The sequence below is a fragment of the Xyrauchen texanus genome, chromosome 40, assembly GCF_025860055.1.
Source record: "Xyrauchen texanus isolate HMW12.3.18 chromosome 40, RBS_HiC_50CHRs, whole genome shotgun sequence".
Taxonomy (NCBI): domain Eukaryota; kingdom Metazoa; phylum Chordata; class Actinopteri; order Cypriniformes; family Catostomidae; genus Xyrauchen; species Xyrauchen texanus.
The window spans coordinates 35,400,263-35,419,620 of NC_068315.1; the positions used below are offsets into that span (position 1 = coordinate 35,400,263).

Consider the following 19,358-nt stretch of genomic DNA (forward strand, 5'->3'; position numbering starts at 1 on the left):
AATGGGTCGAGACTGCAATAAATAAAAATAAAAAGGAATAGGCTACAATGAATGATCTATGGCAGGGCTAGTATAATGGTGGCCCCCAGATCATCTTTATCTGGCCCTCCAACAGTTTTTTTTTATTTTTAAAAACCCTCACAATCTGATATCAAAGTGCCCTCTCAGCAAAGGTTTAGCGCGTTCATAGGCAACCGCATTCATCGGTGAGTTTAACAACGCTCATTGTGGGTACAACACCATTCATCGGTGAGTTTAACAACGCTCAACTGCAGGAAAAGCAGCACACAGAGGTGAGTTCAACCAAAACAACGCTAAACTGCATGTGGCTAATGTTTACACTCAGGGTACATTACGGCATGTTTTCCATAACGTTACGACGTTCTCAATATAATTCATAATCACACGTTTATAATGAACAACGCGTTATGGTTATTGTGTTATTAAAAACTGTGTACGCAGGTGTTACAGTTAACATGGTAACACTAAGTTACACCTGGTTTACTTGTATGTTACTGATTAAGAAGTAATGTAAAAAAAAAAACAGTTATAACTGCATGAAGATGAATGGTAACACAATACTGGCAAAATACTGTTTACATCTTGCAAATGCATATGATTCAAGACTACAATTCCCCAGAACGGAGGGAGGGGCGGGTGACCAAACCTCATTATCATTTAAAGTCATATGCACTGAAACGGCGTGCTGAAAACGGAGCTGTTTTTCAGCAGTTAAAATTAGTGTTTTCTTAAAATACTAATGAGAATTTTTAATAAAAGTATATTACAAAGTTTTCATTTAGACCCTAAAGATTCATATTAACTTGTACAAAAATGGCATTATATGACCCCTTTAAGGTTACAAATACACACACACACACACACACACACACACACTCCATCATTGCAATCTTGACATTGCAGCCTGTTCATTATAGCCGCAATAAAATATAATAATAAAATAGTAAACCTACCATATAAAAATTACTCTGTTTAAATAGTCAGTAGTACAATTCAGTATCATTCACAGTAAGCACCGCCCACTGTGATGTTTCCAAGCATATTTTTAGCATGTAAAGAGGATGATTTTCTACGTCGGTATTGCAGCGTGAGTAAAGTACAAAGCCTATAATAACTGGCAGAAGGCAGTAAGAGAAACAGGAAGTCTGTTATAACTTCTGCATACATTAATTGATCTCGATCGAAACTTCAGCAGTGTGTTCGCTGTAAGAGGCCGATCGCATGGATGTTGCTATTGTGAGTCAGTTATAGCGCCACCAACTGGCAGAAGGAAGTGTGTCACTTTCAAAATGCTTTTAAATCACCCCTTATGTCTCAAGTGAACAAACAGACCAACAGAAAGTCAGATATTTTGGTTTGAATGTGGATTTCTTGGAATTTGCACACATCTTCTCGACGGTCGAGCGAAGCTTACGTTATTGCCCGTCGTGCGCGGCGACCCTAAAGGCCCAGGGGTGGCGGTGCCACCGGCTTGGGCCCGTCATCGCTGCTCGCAGCTTTAATTATTATTATTATTATTTCTTAAAACGAATATACAGTGAATCAATTTTGTTTTAAAATATGATTAAAAAAGAACTTTTGTTCACCAAATCAAAGTCATGTGACAAAAAACATAAAACAATAAAGACCCCTTTTGACCCTCATGACGTGTGTGAAGTTAAATATATATGTATAGATAAGATATCTTGAAATTTTTATAAAAGGCACATTTTGTTCAGGTCAAATGGAGTAACCCTTAAAAAGCTAATTGATATTGGTGACTCAAAAATGAAATGTATTTAGTTTTACATTGAAACATTTTTTTTTTTACTTTTTTTAAAATTAATGATTATGATATGTTTGTGTGTGTATTTTTGTGTATGTTTGAGTGTGTATAAATGTTTGTGTGTATGTGTGTGTATACTGATGTGTGTGTGTGTCTGTGTGTGTGTATACATTTTTGTGTGTGTGTGTGTGTGTGTGTGTGTGTGTGTGTGTAGGTCAGCCATATTGTAGATGTTTGGTCAAAGACTAATCATAAAGTAGGTGTCAATAAAGTGTATTTGAGGGCTGATAGTCACAGGTTTGTGTTCTCTGCAGCACACCTCTCTGGACTGTACTGCACTACACATTCACACTACACTTCTGGAACATTTCACAGCGTTTCTACAGTGTGTCACTTGATATAAAGACAATATTTGAATGATGAACACTGTGTCTCTGTCTCCAGGACCGAGAGCCATTACGAGTTATCCCTCTGAAAGAGGTCAACAGAGTGCAGGAGTGCAAGCACAGGTCAGTTGTAGCATGTTTGGTTTTGTTAGTACAATCATCCACACTGTAAATGAAAATGTGAACTTCTTTTCTTTAACAATGTCTGGAGAAAAGTGGATTCGTGTGTGTAATTTTTTTATTTAAAAATACTTTTCCCCTCCCAATTCAAAAGGCAGACAACTATCAGTAATCCATTTTCAATTGACTTCCTGAAGATTGTAAACACTTTAAAACGTTGCTCTGTTTGTTTTAGTGGCCCGACCAGAGGCGGCGGCAGCCGATTTTGCCAGGGCTTCAGCCCCAAATGTTTTGAGTGTAGCCCCGAATGTATTTTGAATAGTTGACTGACAAATATGAAACCTGACAATAGCCTATGTAAACCCCCGAAATCATAAGTTGCCTTATTTCATTGTGCTTTGGCTTTGCACATACTGCATACAGCCTGTAAAAATAGACATAGGCATAATCTAGCCTATAGAATAAGTTCCTTTGCTGTTGGTAGCCTATGGGCGACTCCGTTTCTTCCTCTCTGTTGAATATCCAGCAGGTAGGGGAGGAGCTTGCACAGTTGTTGACATCAACTAACGTTACTTAGTGGCGAGTTAACTGCAGTTAGCAGGAAAGACAGCAAAAATGAAGCAAATGAGGCTGTGGGTTTTTTCCGAATGAAGTCAGTGGGTAAGAATTCACATTTGTTTTTGTCCTTAAAGTCTAAAGATTATCATCTGGTTGGCTTTCACCCACAGTAGGCTAAACCTCAAGTGGTCCACTACCGACCATCATTACATGTTGTAGCCTCTAGCCTCCTTGTTAGCGTATCTGCCTTTCATGCAGGAGACCGTGGTTCCAGTACCGTTCGGAGTATACTTTTCTTGTTTATCAGGTGTTGTTTTCTCTAAGGATAACCAATAAGCATTAACATAAAATGTATGTGTGACTTGTTTTGTGATATTAGTTTGTAGTAAATATACACCTTGATTTGATTAAATGGTTTTGTAGAGTGTAGCAAAGATGAGCAACAGACTGAGGAGCAGCAGCAGCAGCTGTGCCAGAATCAGGCATGGAAACTGGGAACAATTAATCAGTCACTTTACTTTAGAGAAAGTTAAAAGTGAAACATTGTTTATCCCAATGCTCCTAATGAAAGGATTTTGATAGATGAATTATTCTCATAGAGATGATGAGAATTATATACAGTTCGATGCCATAGTGTGTCAATGAACTTAGACTAAAGTCATTCATGTATTGCTTTAACTTAGGATCTTATACATCATTTTGACTATTTATGTCAAAAAATATTAATTATTTATATTCAATATTATTTTACCTCACTTTACTCACTATTATATAACTCTTTTGTGAAGACTTTATGGTAATGTACATGAAAATTCAAGAATCATGATAGATCTTAGGGCAATCCCACTGATCTGCTCTTCCCAATACATTTTCTTCAATGGTATTGATCTACAATTTGACATATGTAGCACTTGATGAATTAGTTGTTTGAAGCTGATTTGCAATAAGTTATGTGCTGTATCTGTTCTTTTGCATCACAGATGATTCGAGGAGGAGAGAGAATGAGTTAGTCGAGGATAGTACTAGAGTGGAAGATTTAGGAACTGTAGAAACAGGCCCAGCCAGAGCAAAACTCAAAGAATACCCTCTCACCAGCTTTGGACTACAGAGAAGTGGTTGCTAGTGTGAAAATAAAATTGCCTGGGCTAAGCCCCGGATGTCCTTCAATGCTGGAAACGCCTCTGGGCCCGACATGTTAATTTCTGTCTCAACCAATGGTGTGAGTTTGGGGTGGGACCATCTGTTTGTGCAGCTAATGGAATACGAGTGGAGTGTGTGGGAAAACTTTTTGAAAACAATCATTATATTTGCAATTCGGTTTGGTGCCGCCACTTTCAGATAGCATTACAGAATGCATTAAACATAAACACTCAAATTACCTCTCTGTGACATTTGTGTTCTGTCAGGGTGAATCAGACTAACATGACATTAGTAATATTTGTATTTATCTCAAAAGTTTAATGTTTACATCAGACAAAATGCACAATGTCTAAGTGTTTAGTTGCAGTTTGTGAGACTGGCAGGCCCTTCAGAAGAATGCAGAGAGATATTTGAAACAAGAACAGATCTTCCATCGTACATCGGTGCTCAACAGCTGAGGGTTTTACTCGTGACGCTTTTGTTTGCAGTGATATGATGATGAGAGACAATCTGTTCGAGCTGGTCACTACCTCAAGAACCTTCTACATTCAGGTAGGAACGTCAAAATTCATGTCACCGTTCTGAATGCATGTGCTATAGCATGTTTTATGTAATTACACTGTATAAACTTGATATTGAAATAATTTAATGATTCCAACTAGACCTCAACCGAGAGTGGATTTTGCTGGTACTGATAATTAAGGTGATGGAAAAGGCCAATAACCAATTAATCAGCCAATACATTTTTAAATCGATCTATATAATAATAAAAAATATAATTATTATTTATACACCGGCACAGACATTGAGGCTGTAAATTGAATAAAATCCCAAAAGCAGATTATTGTGCGACCAAAAACCCAGTAATACCCAGAGAAATTAAGATTTGGTACATAATGTGGGACTTTTTAACTTAAACAAGCCTAAAATACACCCTTGAATCTTATTTTGAAATGACAGAGATTTTGCTCAGTTACAATGTATTTACCGAATGAAATTTTTTAATAGCCTATAGATTCACCAGATGAAGAGTTTTATATTAATATATTTCACCAGATGAGGTTCATTGATTAAAAATAAAAATACAAATTGGGGGAAAAAAAAAAAACATTCAGATAACCGATAATTTCAAAAAGCAACTATCGATACCGATTAATCGGTAAAACCAGTATATCTACCTACATCTAATTCCAACACATTAGAAACTTCTCTCACTGCTGTGGCAATTGCAGTCTCACAAACACACACACACACACATACACACACACACTCATACACACAAGGTAGTATACAACACAAAAAAACAACAGTTCACCAATCTACTTGTGAATATACAGTACGTGTATTTTTAGCCCATTTATTAAAGAATATTCTGGCATTAACAGACGATAAAACTGTAATGTCTATTATCTCGATGAATCATCATAGTATAATTAGATAAAATATGATTGTTAATTGTGTTTAAAAATAAGTAATTAAATAATAATTGTATTAATAACCCTAGTAAGCAAGTGGCTCTAGAAGTATGTGGAATTAACATAACGAACTACAAAGGGAATAAAAACTCTGGCGTGAAAACCGCTGCCTCTCTCCCAGATGAGCTTAATACATTTTATGCTCGTTTCGAGGAAAATAACATCGCCCTTGTGGAGAGAGCACTCGCGGCCGACACTACAGAGGATGGTTCACTCTCTGTCTCTGTTGCAGATGTAGCCCGATCATTCCGACGGGTGAACATCCGTAAAGCCGCGGGTCCAGAAGGCATTCCGGGATGCATCATCAGAGCGTGCGCGAACCAACTGGCTGGTGTTTTTACGGACATTTTCAACCTGTCCCTCTCCCTGGCTGTAGTCCCCACATGCTTCAAAATGTCAACCATTGTGCCTGTACAAAAGCAATCCAAAATCACTTGTTTAAATGACTGGCGTCCTGTTGCTCTGACCCTCATCATCAGCAAATGCTTTGAGAGGCTAATCACAGATCACATCTGCTCTGTGCTGCCCACCTCACTATTTTATGTATATATATATATATATATATATATATATATATATATATATATATATATATATATATAAAAACACCTATATCATCCATGTGAAAAACTGCCCCCTTAAAACTTAATAGATGATTGTGCCACCTTTAGCAGCATTAAATGTCACATTGGAGGTTTTTCAAGCATGAACTGCCCATTTAAGGTCCTGCATCTCAATGAGGTTCAAGTCAGGACTTTGACTAGGCCACTCCAAAACCTTAATTGTGCTTCTTTTAAGCCATTCAGAGGTGGACTTACTCTTATGCTTTGGATCATTGACTTGCTGCATAATCCAGATGTGCTTGAGCTTCAACTCACAGACTGATGACCGGACATTCTCTTTTAGGATTTCCTTGTAGAGAGCAGAATTCATGTTTTCCTCAATTATTGCAAGTCGCCCTGAAGCAGCAAAGGATCATGGTAAATGGTCTGCACTTATATATAGCACTTTTCTTTTAACCTTAGATGTTACCAAAGTGCTTTACACTGTGTACCAATCACCCATTCACACACATCAATGGCGGCAGAGCTGCTATGCAAGGCGCTAGCCTGCAATTGGGAGCAACTTGGGGTTCAGTGTCTTGCCCAAGGACATTTCGGCATGTGGATTCGTGTGGGCCGGGAATCGAACCGCCAAACCTGCGATTGGCAGCCGACCCGCTCTACCAACTGAGCCACAGCCACCCCATCATCCCATCCCATCCCATCCCATCCCATCCCATCCCATCACTATTCCACAGAATATTCTCCCAAAAGTGTTGAGGATCATCAAGGTGTGATTTGACAAAATTCGGACAAGCCTTAATGTTCTTCTGGGTTAGCAGTGGTTTTCACCTCGCCACTCTTCCATGGATGACATTTCTGGCCAGTGTCTTTCTGATTTTGGATTCATGTACAGTGAACTTTATTGATGCGAGAAAGGCCTGCAGTTCCTTGGATGTTGTCCTTGGATTTTTTGTGACTTCCTGGATGAGTCGTCTCTGTGCTCTTGGAGGTAATTTGGAAGGTCGGCCACTTCTGGGAAGGTTCACTACTGTGCCAAGTTTTCTCCATTTGGAGATAATGGCTCTCACTGTGGTTCTTTGGAGTCCCAGAGCCTTTGCAATAGCTTTGTAACTCTTCCCAGACTGATGTATTCCGATCACCTTTTTCCTCAACGTTTCTGGAATTTCTTTCGACCTCTGTGTGCTACAGGGTGAGACCTTTTAGTCAACTTCATGCTGCTGAAAAAGTTTTATTTAGGTATTGATTTGATTGAACAGGGCTGGCAGTAATCAGACCTGGGTGGGTCAAGTCCCGCTGAACACCATTATGAATGCAGTTTCATAGATTTGAGGATTTAGTAACTAAGGGGGGCAAATACTTTTTCACACAGGCCCAGTTGGTATCGGATAACTTTTTGTTCAATAAATAACATTATCATTTAAAAACTGTATTTTGTGTTAGATTTAGAATACAGCGCCTTTCAAAAGTATTCAGACCCCTGACTAATTATCGTCCTGGTTACTTTCGTAAACTCCATTCCCTGATGGAGGGAACGAGACGTTGTGTTGTGTAGTGACAATAGGGATGGCCCTTGGGATCCCCAAACACCTCTGATCTTTGAGAAAAGGCCAATGGGAATTGGCAAGTGGAATTTGCATGCCACTCTCCCGGACATACGGGTATACAACGAGCTGGCTTTTACCACTCATTCAGGTTTTGTGCTGAGGAGCCGAGACAAGGTCCCGGCCATTTCAGCGGGTAGTTCAGTGTTGTGGCAGGGACACAATGTCTCATTCCCTCAATCAGGGAATGGAGGTTACAAAAGTAACCAGGATGTTCCCTATCTGCCACTCACTCGACGTTGTGTCGATGTAGTACAAAACGCCACAACTAGCTGAACTGTTACGTGGACTGGCAGTGCGAGACGGGCAGACCATTGTGTGCCTCGTAGCCAGTGCACCAGGCCATCATGTAACCTCCCCCTCCCCGCTCTTACAAGCGTCGTACAGTCGGCTGCCCAAAAACAGGGACCGGCTGGCCCAGCCGCTGCCTTTTCTCCTTTTTTCTCCCCAAAAGGAACAAAATCGTTAAGCTGGGGGCCATATAGGGGCAAGGACACCACAGGGCAGGACACCACAGAGATCACACCCCGCTCAAAGGGTCCTACCCCGGGGGCGGCTCTACAAACACGGTGACTGGGGGCAGATGGGTCTCTGCCCAAGGAAGACACTGGTTTACCAGTGGGGAAACCATTTCACGGGATATACATCACATTGTGTTACCACGAGCAACCTACCCCAGTACAGGGCCTAGCTAGCACACATACTGGGCCGGCAGTTTCTCCATACCATGAGTGGTGCTCTGGGCTCAGGAACCAATCGTCGAGCCGTGAGGGCTCAGGGTGGAGGGTTCCACTTCAGCCCGATGCTTGCAGCCACCCGGCCAAGCATGGCAGCCAACTCTGCATCCGCCTGCGACTGGGTGACCGCACCAGAGGGTGGGAGCCCAGCCAAGTCCTCGGCATCGGACTGGACGAGCCCACTCTCCGATGTTGCGATTTGAGAGCTCATCCTCTTCGCTTCGCGAGCACGAGACATGCCGGCAGTCTCATCCCAGAACTCGACAGGGGCACACGAGTGTGCTGGGGAATGGGTGGTCTCTGGCGGGTTTCCCGGCGGAGAAGCTCCCATTGAGGTCCCCAAATTGCCCGCAGTGCTAACCGCCACAGCTTCATACCTGTAGGTAGAAGGAACGCCACTGGGGTGGCTTTCCCACTGACGAAAGAAAGCCATGACCACAACGTTGTCATGGTCATGTTCTTGCAAATAGGATGTCTGCACGTGTGCAGCGCCCAAACAATTGAGAGATAGCAACCGCAACCAGGAATTATACACAGACGGAAAGGCATCTTGAAAAAGACGCTCCATCAGTGCCAGTCATCCACCTGTTAATCATTAAAGTTGGAATCACATTTTGTGGTTAAATAACCCATTGTTGAAGGATCAATGGTCAGGCTGTGAATCTGAAGGAAAATGAAGACCAAAGAGCATTCCACAAAAGTTAGAGATAAAGTAATAATAATGCATAGATTTTGGAAAGGGTACAAAATAATATCCAAATGTTTGGATATCCCAGTAAGCACAGTTGGATCAATAATCAGGAAGTGGAAACTGCCAAGAAAAGGCTGTCCCTCAAAATCCAGTGCTCTAACAAAAAGGGAACTTGTGAGAGAAAGTAATGGTGTACCTTCTGAAAGCATGTCTGGAGTTTGCTAGAAAGCATGTGAGTGACCCAGCTGCGATGTGGGAGAAGGTTTTGTGGTCCGATGAGGCCAAAACTCAAAAAGCAAAATGTGTGGCGCAAACCTAACACTTCCTATGCCTCACTAAACCTACAGTGAAGTATGGTGGTGATGGCATCATGCTGTGGGGATGCTTCTCATCAGCAGGGACTGGGCATCTCATTAGAATTGAAGGAAGAATGGATGGAGCAAAATATAGGGAAATTGAGAAATTGAGAAAAGAGAAACTGCTTCAGTCTGCAAAAAAATACTGAAGCTTGGGAGGAAATTCACCTTTCAGCATGACAATGATCCCAAGCACAAGGTCACTTTGGAGTGGCTCAAGAACAAAAATATAAATGTTCTACAGTGGCCCAATCTAAATCCTAATCTCAATCCTATTTAGATTCTGTGGCATTTTTTGAAAATCGCAGTCCAAAGGTGTCACCCAACCAACCTGAACAACCTGAAGCAAATCTGCCAAGAAGAATGGGCCAAAATCACTTCATCACTGTGTGCAAAGCTGGTACATATGTACCCCAAAAGAAGCGGTAATTGAAGCAAAAGGTGACTCGACCAAATATTAATAGTCGGGGGTTGAATACTTATTCAAGCAAGATATTTCAGTTTTTTGTTTTTCATAAAAAATAAAAACAAATGGCACCTTAAAATAATTGATTTTGAGTTTCAGTGTTTTAAAATAAAATGTCAATCAGAATTCAATTTCGGTGTACCATTTGTAATTCAGTAATATGAGAGAATTGGTCAGGGGTCTGAATACTTTTACAAGGTACTGTATACAAAAACTGAAGAATTCAGGATGGAGGAAATACTTTTTCACAGCAGTGTAAATGGGGGAAAAGCAGTGTTAAGGACACAACATCTCTTTGTTAAGGTCAGATGTGAAAGCAGCACTTGCTTTACGAAAACCTTCCAAGACGGTTTAAAACCTGCAGACTTTGTCCTTTGAGACACTGGTATGATATTCATGAAGGCAGCAATATGGATTGAATTAAGATAAAAATTGTGATATGGCATGATTGCTAAACTGCAAAACACAGCATTTTAAAACGGGGAAGGTCTGCATTGAGCACATTAGTCAGTGAGCTAGTGTTCGGGACACCATAAGCGACACATCAGTATGAGATGATCCAATGACTCCTATTACGATTCAAATCACTAAGCTTGTGAAAATGATTCCTTCCCAATTGTTGGCTGTAGATTTTATAACTTCTGCACCCTGTTTAGCAGGTTTTGTGCTGGTCAACAATAGCTTTTGTGTTTGTCAAAAATGTATAAAATATGTAATTAACTAAACAGTTTGTCAGCAATCGTTATTCTACTCTGTTCTGAAAACTAGAAAGACTTTGTGTAAGTGCCCGGTTTGTGTTTTGTTTGGGATTGTTCATTCGTTGTGATGGAGACTTTGCTCAGAATATTTGATGGATAAATTTTACATTTAAAATATAGGTTGTTTATTGTAAAGTGTTACCAAATCATTCTATGGAATCAAATTACATTTAAATACACATTGACAACAATATACAGTATATGTAAAATAAGTCTGGAATAGATTCTTGGAATCAGATGTTTATGAAAATAATCACCTTCAAGTAAGTCAGTTTATTTATTCTTTAATATAAATAAATACATTTTACCAGACTCCTTTTAAAATTATTATTCGGTTCAACTCACAGATTCATCATGACTGCAAAAGATCTCTTGGACATCTCTTGGTCAATTTGCAATTTCATATATCTGGTAAATTTTACAATTCTGAAATAACAAAAAAAAAAAAAAAAAGAGTAGGTTGAAGCAGAGGCTTATGTTTTCCTACCCTATTTAACCATATACCTGAAGAATCAGCATTATAAATTATACAAAAACAGTATACATAATTATACAATACTGCACATAGAGGGGGCTGTCTTTGTGGAACTGTCGAAATGTCTGGAATCAAACAGCTCTACAAATGTTCAAATATTTGTTAATTCATGTTAATGAATATTTGTAAATTTTTCAACAAATTTGTTATGCTGGTAATATAATTTGTAATTAATATTTTGATATTAAATGACAAAAGGGTGCAAAATTGCACCCCACTGTACTTTTTATCGGGCGGTCCACGGAAACACAGAGGTCCCTCAGGTGGGCAAGGCGGTTGCGATCCACTTGTGTCCCGATAACGCCGCCACCTGGCTGGATCGCCTGGTATTCCCCTCCAAGGCCTGTAGGACAACATCGTCACTGACTGTGAAGCCTACAGTGCCACTGGACTGGCCGCCTCTGCCTGGATGCCGTGGCTCTCCTGCAAGTTCACCGAGCTCCGCACATGGGTAGTCCCGATCCCGATGTTGCTGCAGGAACTGCGTCCTGCCTCCAACCTCTCAGAGCTATGAGGGTCACAGCGTAAGCACTCGGGCAGGCGATGGCCACCCTCATGGTCCAGGAATGCGTTTTGTGGCTTAATTGGTCGAGATGCGTGACCGTGACCAGGTACCCTTTCTCAACACCCCGTCTCTCAGTTCAGCCTTTTTGGCGACACCGTCGACGACTTCGCCCAGCAGTTTTCGGCAGTCAAAAGACAGACGGAAGCACATCATGCCGCGCCGCCGCCTCAACGCAGCCCGCTCCCCGTCTGACCGCCAAGGGTGCCCCCTGCAACTAAACCAGGCAGCTCCACTTCAAACAGGCCCAGCTCTCAGCCCCAGCATCCACAGGTGGTGTACGCCTCCATCTTCAGGACCCTGTCTTCTGGACCCCCTCTAGGACCTGTGAAGCTCCTAGGCCCCCCTGAGATGGAAGACCTGGGCAGTCAGAGGTTTGCTCTGGAGCTGGTACAATACCACTCCGTCCCCTGATGGAGGGCCTGGAGGGAAACCCTTGTTTTCCTTATTCTTTGTTGCCACACCCCCTTGGGCTGCGCTACCCATATGGTTAATAAAAGAGCGATTTCCTCACTTCCTGGGTCATCTAACTGGCACGCGTCGTTCTCACGGCACCCCAGCACCAAAGTCTTACAGTCCCGGCTCCCTGGAAGCAATCATATCGCCTCCAGACCCGCGACTGTCCAGCCCCAGCAGGCCAGCGCTGACGAGTTCCGAAAACGTCCCTACAGGACCTCCTCCTCAGTCTCTAACCTGCCTCCTGCCGGGTGTGCAGAGCAAGGTATTTGAGTCTTTCTCAGCACCCAAGCCTCGTGACGCGCTTCTGCCTCCCGACGCATTATTACCTGCTCCCCCGCTGCGAAGCCCCACCCGGTATGTCAAAAACAATCGTCCCTTTAGTGCCCCTCTCACGGAGCTTGGACATTGCTATCCAGCCAGTCGCGTTGGCTGGTCAGGACTATCCGACTCTGCTACGCGATTCAGTTCGACGGGCTCCCGCCTCGTCTCGGCAGTATTCAGTCCACTGCATGCGCGGCAGCAATACCAGCACCTTACGTACAGAGGTTACGACCCTGCTATTCAGAGATGCGTTAGAGCCTGTCCCTAAGATGGAGCACCAAGATGCCGAGATGGAGAAGGGTCTCTACAGCTCTTACTTCATCATACCCACGGTGGGTTGTGGCCAAACTTGGACCTGCGAGTTCTCAACCGGACTTTACACAAACTCCTGTTCAGAATGCTCACACAGAAAAAATTATAACCTGCGTTTGCATTAGATTGGTTCGCAGCAGTAGACCTGAAGGACGCGTACTTCATGTCTCCATTCTGCCTCAGCGTCGACCCTCCCTACGGCTCGCGTCCGACGGCCAGGCGTATCAGTACAAGGTCCTCCCCGTCGGCTCATCCCTGTACCCTTGTGTCTTCACCAAGGTCGCAGATGCAGCCCTTGCCCCGATATGTGAAGTGGGCATCTGCATACTCGAATACCTCGATGACTGGCTCATCCCAGCACACTCTAGAAACTCGAGAGTTTCTATGCACTCACAGGGACCAGGTGCTCGCGCACCTCAGCCGTTTGGGGCTTCAGGTCTACTGGGAAAAAAGCAAGCTCTCTCTGGTTCAGAGCCTCTCTTTTCCCAGCTTGGAGTTAGACTCAGTCCCAATATTAGCGCGCCTCACAACTAAGCGCACGCAGTCAGTGCTCAGGTGCCTCGCTCGCCTCAAGCCAGGAACAGCAGCTCCTTTCAATCAGTTCCAGAGGCTCCTGGGCATATGGTGTCCTTGTCGCTCGGGTCGATGCAGATGAGACCGCTTCTGCAATGGCTTCAGAATTGAGTCCCGAGATGGGCATGGCGCTGCGGCACATACCGTATGTTAATCCCCCCTTCCTACTATCAGACCTTCGACCCTTGGACAAACCTCTGTTTTCTGTGGACAGGAGTCCCCCTACAGCAGGTGTCCAGACACCACAGATGCCTCTCAACTGTGTTGGGGCGCCGTGTGCTACGGGCACGCAGCCACTGTCTCCTGGACGTGGCCCCGCCTGTGTTGGCACGTCAACTGCCTTGACTTGTTGGCTTTACTCCTTGCCCTGCAGAGGTTCTCCCACTGATTCGGGGCAGGCATGTCTTGAATTGTTCAGACAGCACCACCATGGTAGCATACATAAATCGCCATGGCGGCGTATGCTCCAGTCACATTTCACAACTCGTCCGCCAATCTCCTTCTTTTGGAGTCAGCCACGACTCAGGTTGCTGCTCGCCACTTATATCCCTGGCGACTGCAACACGACGGCGGATGCGCTGTCTCGACAGGTCTTGCTCAGCGGAGAGTGGAGGCTCCACCCCTAGGTGGTCCAGCTGATTTGGGGCCACTTCGGCAGGGCACAGATAGATCTCTTTGCCTCCCAAGATAACTCCCACTGGCCGCTCTGGTACTCCCTAACGGAGGCCCCTCTCGGCACAGACTCGCTGGCACACTGCTGGACCCGGGGGCTGCGCAAGTACGCATTTCCCCCAGTGAGCCTTCTTGCACTGGTGCTGTGCAAGGTCAGGGAGGATGAGGAACAGGTCACCTTGGTGGCTCCTTATTGGCCCACCCGGACCTGGTTCTCGTATCTCAAGCTCCTCGTGACAGTACCTCACTGACAAGTTCCCCTGAGGAAGGACCTTCTTTCTCAGGAACGGGGCACCCTCTGGCACCCATGCCCAGACCTCTGTAATCTCCACGTCTGGCCCCTGGACGGGACGCGGAAGACTTAAGTGGTCTACCTCCTTCAGTCGTAGACACGATCAACCAACCCAGTGCTCCCTCTACCAGGCAGCTTTATGCCCTCAAGTGGCGTCTGTTCACAAATTGGTGTTCTTCCAGGTCTGAAGACCCGCAGAGATGCGCAGTTCGGTCAGTGCTTTCATTCCTGCAGGAGAGGCTGGAGGGGAGGCTGTCCCCCTCCACCTTGAAGGTGTATATCGCTGCTATCGCAGCCCACCATGACGTAGTAGATGGCAAGTCCCTTGGTAAGCACGAATTGATTATCAGTTTCCTTAGAGGCACCCAGAGGTTGAACCTTTCAGGCCAAGTCTGTTCCCGTCCTGGGATCTCTCAGTGGTTCTCCCAGGCCTTCAGAGACCCCCCTTCGAGCCGCTTAATTCAGTCGAGCTCAAAGCCCTCTCCTTGAAGATGGCCCTCCTGATCACGCTCGCTTCCATCAAGATTCTCTGTCAGCGACACTTGCCTGGAGTTCGGGCCGGTAGATGCTCACCTCATCCTAAAACCACGACCGGGCTACGTGCCCTAGGTTCCTACGACCCCCTTCAGGGATTAGGTCATGAACCTGCAATCGAAGCTGTCCCGGGAGGACGCAGACCCAGCCGGTATATGCTTTGCGTATCCATGTGGACCGCACGCTGGGCTCTAGATGCTCTGAGCAGCTCTTTGTCTGCTTTGGCGATCAGCGGAAAGGGAACAGCGTCTCCAAACAGAGATTAGCTCATTGGGTTGTTAATGCTATCCCCTAGCCTATCACACCCAGGCCGTGCACCCCCCCCTGCGGGTTTTAGCACACTCTACGAGAAGTGTGGCATCCCCGTGGGCTCTTGCCCATGGCACCTCCGTAGCAGATATCTGTTGAGCATCGGGCTGGGAAACACCCAACACCTTTGCTAGATTCTACAACCTCAGGGTTGAGTCTGTCTCATCCAGTGTTTTGTCAGGTCCAAGCCGGTAAAACTCGGTAATACAGAATAACTTGCGCCCTTCACCAAGTTGATCCAGTGCACTGCCTTTCCCAGGTTAGCCACTAAGCTCTCGCTTCCTGGATGCTCTTCCTCCCTAGCCCTTTGGCCGGCAAATTCAACGGAGGAATTTGCCTCCAGACCCACCACGAGCCGAGTGCTCCGTGTTGGGCTTGGGCTCCACAGGCATAGTTCCTGCTTCAGAAACTCCCTGTGATGTAATTTCCGCGATACGGTCCCCCTGCTGGCAGGACCCGCGTTTTCCTTGGGAAGTCCTCGCTGCCCCCGGTCGCCATGTCTGTAGCAACTCCTCCCTTGTCAGGCAGGATCTACCACCGCACCATGTCCACGGGTGGCTTGACAACCCCTGTGTGTATTAGCCAGAAGTTACTTCCCCTCAGTCTGGGCAGGTTGTGGTCTCCACAGGGCCTTTTCCCCCTGAAAGAATTGGAACGGAAAAGGATACCTTCCTGGACGCGTCTATAGCATTAAGATGGCCGGCTGGCTCCCATACAAGTCATGTTGCCTGTTCCCGTACAGGTGCTGGGAACCTTAGAGGTATATGACACCTTTCATGGGGGTGTTTGGGAGGGTTACATGCAGCCGACCCAGCTGCTTCTAGCACGCAGCAGCCGGCTTGCACCTGGCTCGGCAGTCACGTAACGCAGGTAGTGCATGGTGTTTTGAAGTGGGACCCCTTATGTAATTACAATCGACACAACGTCGAGTGAGTGACAGAAGGGGAACGTCATGGTTACTGTTGTAACCTCCGTTCCCTGATGGAAGGAACGAGACGATGTGTTCCCCTTGCCACGTCACTATCTGTTATGCGCCATAACTTTATTCTTGGCTCCTTAGTGAAAACCTGTCTGACATTCGCTCCCCCTCTCCCCTTTATACCTGTGGGTCATGCAAATTCTGTCTGCCAACTTGACATTGGCCTTTTCTCAAGTTCAGAGGTACGTGAGGCTCTCAGAAGAGACCCCTTGTGTCACTACAATCGACACAACATCTCGTTCCTTCCATTGGGGTACGGAGGTTACAACAGTAACCATGACGTTCTATTGAAGCTAACTAAAATATTGCAATTTTCTTATTTCACATGTTGAGGTTGAGTAACACATTTAATATTGCATTAATGTTGATGATAAAACAATCAAAGCCTCAAACTGAATTCTGTTCTGGCCACATCAGTCATGCATCTCAGCCCATGTCTTTAATAATAGATGTTTTTGTCTGTGTTTCTCTCCATCTTAGTCTACCAGTCCAGAGGAGATGCATGGCTGGATCAGGGCAATCTCTGGGGCCATAGTGGCTCAGCGAGGCCCCGGGAGATCTGCAGCCTCCGTAAGATCTCTTCTCTCTCTCTCTCACTCTCTCTTTGATGGGTGTTTTGTAGCAACTCATCCTGTTCATCTCTAAACCAACCATGTTTCTGTTCAAGTGCCACTTGGCTTGAACTACCAAAGGCCCAGTCCTAAAAGTATAGTTGACCAAAAATTACAGTTCTGTCATTATATACTCTCTCTTGTCCTTCCAAACCTGTATTTGTCTCTTTTTTTCCCATGCAATGCGAAAGGAGAAGTTTTATGGGTCTTTTAAGCACTTTTTGGAGCTTGATGGCCAGTCGCCTTTTTATTGTATGGGAAAGACCAGCATGAACATTCTTCATAAGCTTTTCTCTTCATCTCCTTTTGTGTTTCACAGAAGAAAGAAAGTAATACATACAGGCATGGAACCACATCAGGATGAGTAAATGATGACAATATTTTCAGTAAGATTACAATAAACCCCTTGAGTCCATATGAAGGTGCGCACTTTGCCCAACATTTCAAAATCATGTTGAAATGACACATACATGTCCTCCTGTTCTGCATAGTTCATAGTTCTACATGAACATGTGAATCTTATACTCTTTCACTGGGTTACTATGGGAAGTTTTATACAGTTGAATATTGCACCCCTTATCATAAAAGAATCATGACATCTCAAGATCTACTGCTTAACTGAGTCATGTAAGTGGTAAAAGCATTGAAGAGGTCATATCATGAGGAGTCCAACTGCCCTTGATATTCTGAGATACTATGAAAACATACTGTAACCTCCAGAACTCAAAAAGTCCTCAGACTTCTCAATAACATTGTTCTGAACTTGCGCAACTTTCTGCCATTTGGGACAGGACCCTGTTCAGAGATCAGAACTTTGGGTTATTCAGTCATGGTGAGGTAATAAGGACTCAGTAGGATATATATTATTATTCCTAAACACCAGAAGTTCTAACATTAAGAGTAAAATGTGTAAAGGTGTGTGTTTGTGTGTAGCATCTGTCGCTCTGCAGATCCTTCTGAAGAATCACAATGGTAGAAACGAGCAGCTGAAATGTATTAATGATCCCTGATTATTTCAATCTGATCTGAACAGTTTCAGCTTCATTTTGCAGCACAGATGTTTTTATGAATCTGTCAAAATATCATGCAGCTTTGCAAAGAAGCTGTTACTGAAGGATCATGTTTCAAACTAAATGAGACTCGCAGTCCATGTTAGCGCAGTGCTTTTTCTCATTTCACATTTGAGTCTTAAAGGCACAACAGCAAATTAAAACTTGTAAGGGTCAGAGAGAGAATAGAAAATGTTTGTGTAAAATGAAAAACGACTTGGTGCAAAAAACAAACAAAAACGTCATGTTTTTGCGAGTGTCAGTCAGCAAAGGGGGGTCAGCGCCTGGAACGAGCAGCGCACAGGCGTCTAGAGATGCATTTTTAATGTGTACAGACCGTGTCCTGTTAAAACAGCCCTCAAGTCTGCCTCGGACAGATTGACCAACTCAATTTTACGTAGAAATAATCGTCCGCCACAATAATGCAATGTCTTTTGAATTATCTGAATTATTATCTTTATTGTAGGCCTATATATAATATTAGATTTATAATTAAGGGGCGGTCACTCTAGACATTGTGCATGCAAAACTATTTCAGACACCGCAACGGACAGGATATAATGTCATGCATATGGGTTCCTGGTTTAATTAAAGGGGTCATGACATGGTTTTTTTTATTGTATTATTATGTTCCCTTAGGTGCAATTATAGTATTAATATATTTTTTTTTTAAGAAAAACTTTTAAAATCTAGTGATTTATGACCTTTTCCCACCCTGTTTCTCATCCTCTGATTCAAACAGTCTGTTTTGGGGGCGTTTTCCATTTAAGACTTCAGTGTTAACGCTCACTGTTATGATTGGCTAACGCCAGTGCCTATGTATCAATTATTGACGCCCCCAGCCAGAACAATATGCAAGTAAACTAAGTAAAAACACTGTGATTATTCATAATGAATGAAATTGCGCTTTAAAAAGTAGTTTAAAGTTTAAAATAGATTACTTACAGTTTGCATCGTCGTTGTTCCCAGAATAGTGAGATTTGTTCTCAAAACAGTCATCCTTAAAATGTACAGAACAAACGCTTAAGTTAACACTGCCGTGACTGGGTCGTCCGCAAAAAATAAACTGCATCCATTTTTCCCTGACGTCTGGATCTTTCGGCAGCTTATTCAGAGGTTTTGTTTGACCACAGCCAGGAACAGCACATCTGTGTGGCATCGTAATTTTCCTGTGCACAAGTAGTCTCTGTCAGAGCTCGCTGTCCATCGACTGAACACTTGTGAGGCGACGGCGATACGTAAATGAGCGTAGTTGTCTTGGCGCTTAAATCGTAGTTATCTTGTGCTGGAGGCGGTCATATGCAAACGCTGTTACGCCACTTCTAACCGACACGCCACTTCTAACCATGAATCCAGAACGAGCTGTATTTTGAGCTTGATTAAATAAATGATTCGCTTAGAATGGGGAGGACGTCTTAAAATATTAAACTTGCAGGACGTTTTAATGATACAAAGACCTCTTATATACCAAAAGATCAAGGCAAATTTGGTTTCTCATGTCATGACCCCT

The 19,358-nt window shown here is 43.9% G+C and overlaps 1 protein-coding gene across 7 annotated transcripts in view; it reads left to right on the forward strand.

Moving 5' to 3' along the window:
• The window catches only part of LOC127633545 (pleckstrin homology domain-containing family A member 1-like), a 105,603-nt gene that overhangs the window by 48,603 nt on the left and 37,642 nt on the right, over positions 1 to 19,358 (forward strand). For 5 of the 7 annotated variants that reach the window (XR_007969222.1, XR_007969221.1, XM_052112724.1 and 2 more), the window contains 3 exons: positions 2,231 to 2,295; positions 4,479 to 4,542; positions 16,669 to 16,758. Coding sequence is in view for 5 of the 7 variants with exons in the window: in XM_052112724.1 (XP_051968684.1) it covers positions 2,231 to 2,295; positions 4,479 to 4,542; positions 16,669 to 16,758 (219 nt within the window). In the remaining 2 variants the exon portion in view is untranslated. The remainder of the gene's footprint in view (positions 1 to 2,230; positions 2,296 to 4,478; positions 4,543 to 16,668; positions 16,759 to 19,358) is intronic. The other 2 variants (XM_052112727.1, XM_052112726.1) reach the window with 2 other exon arrangements.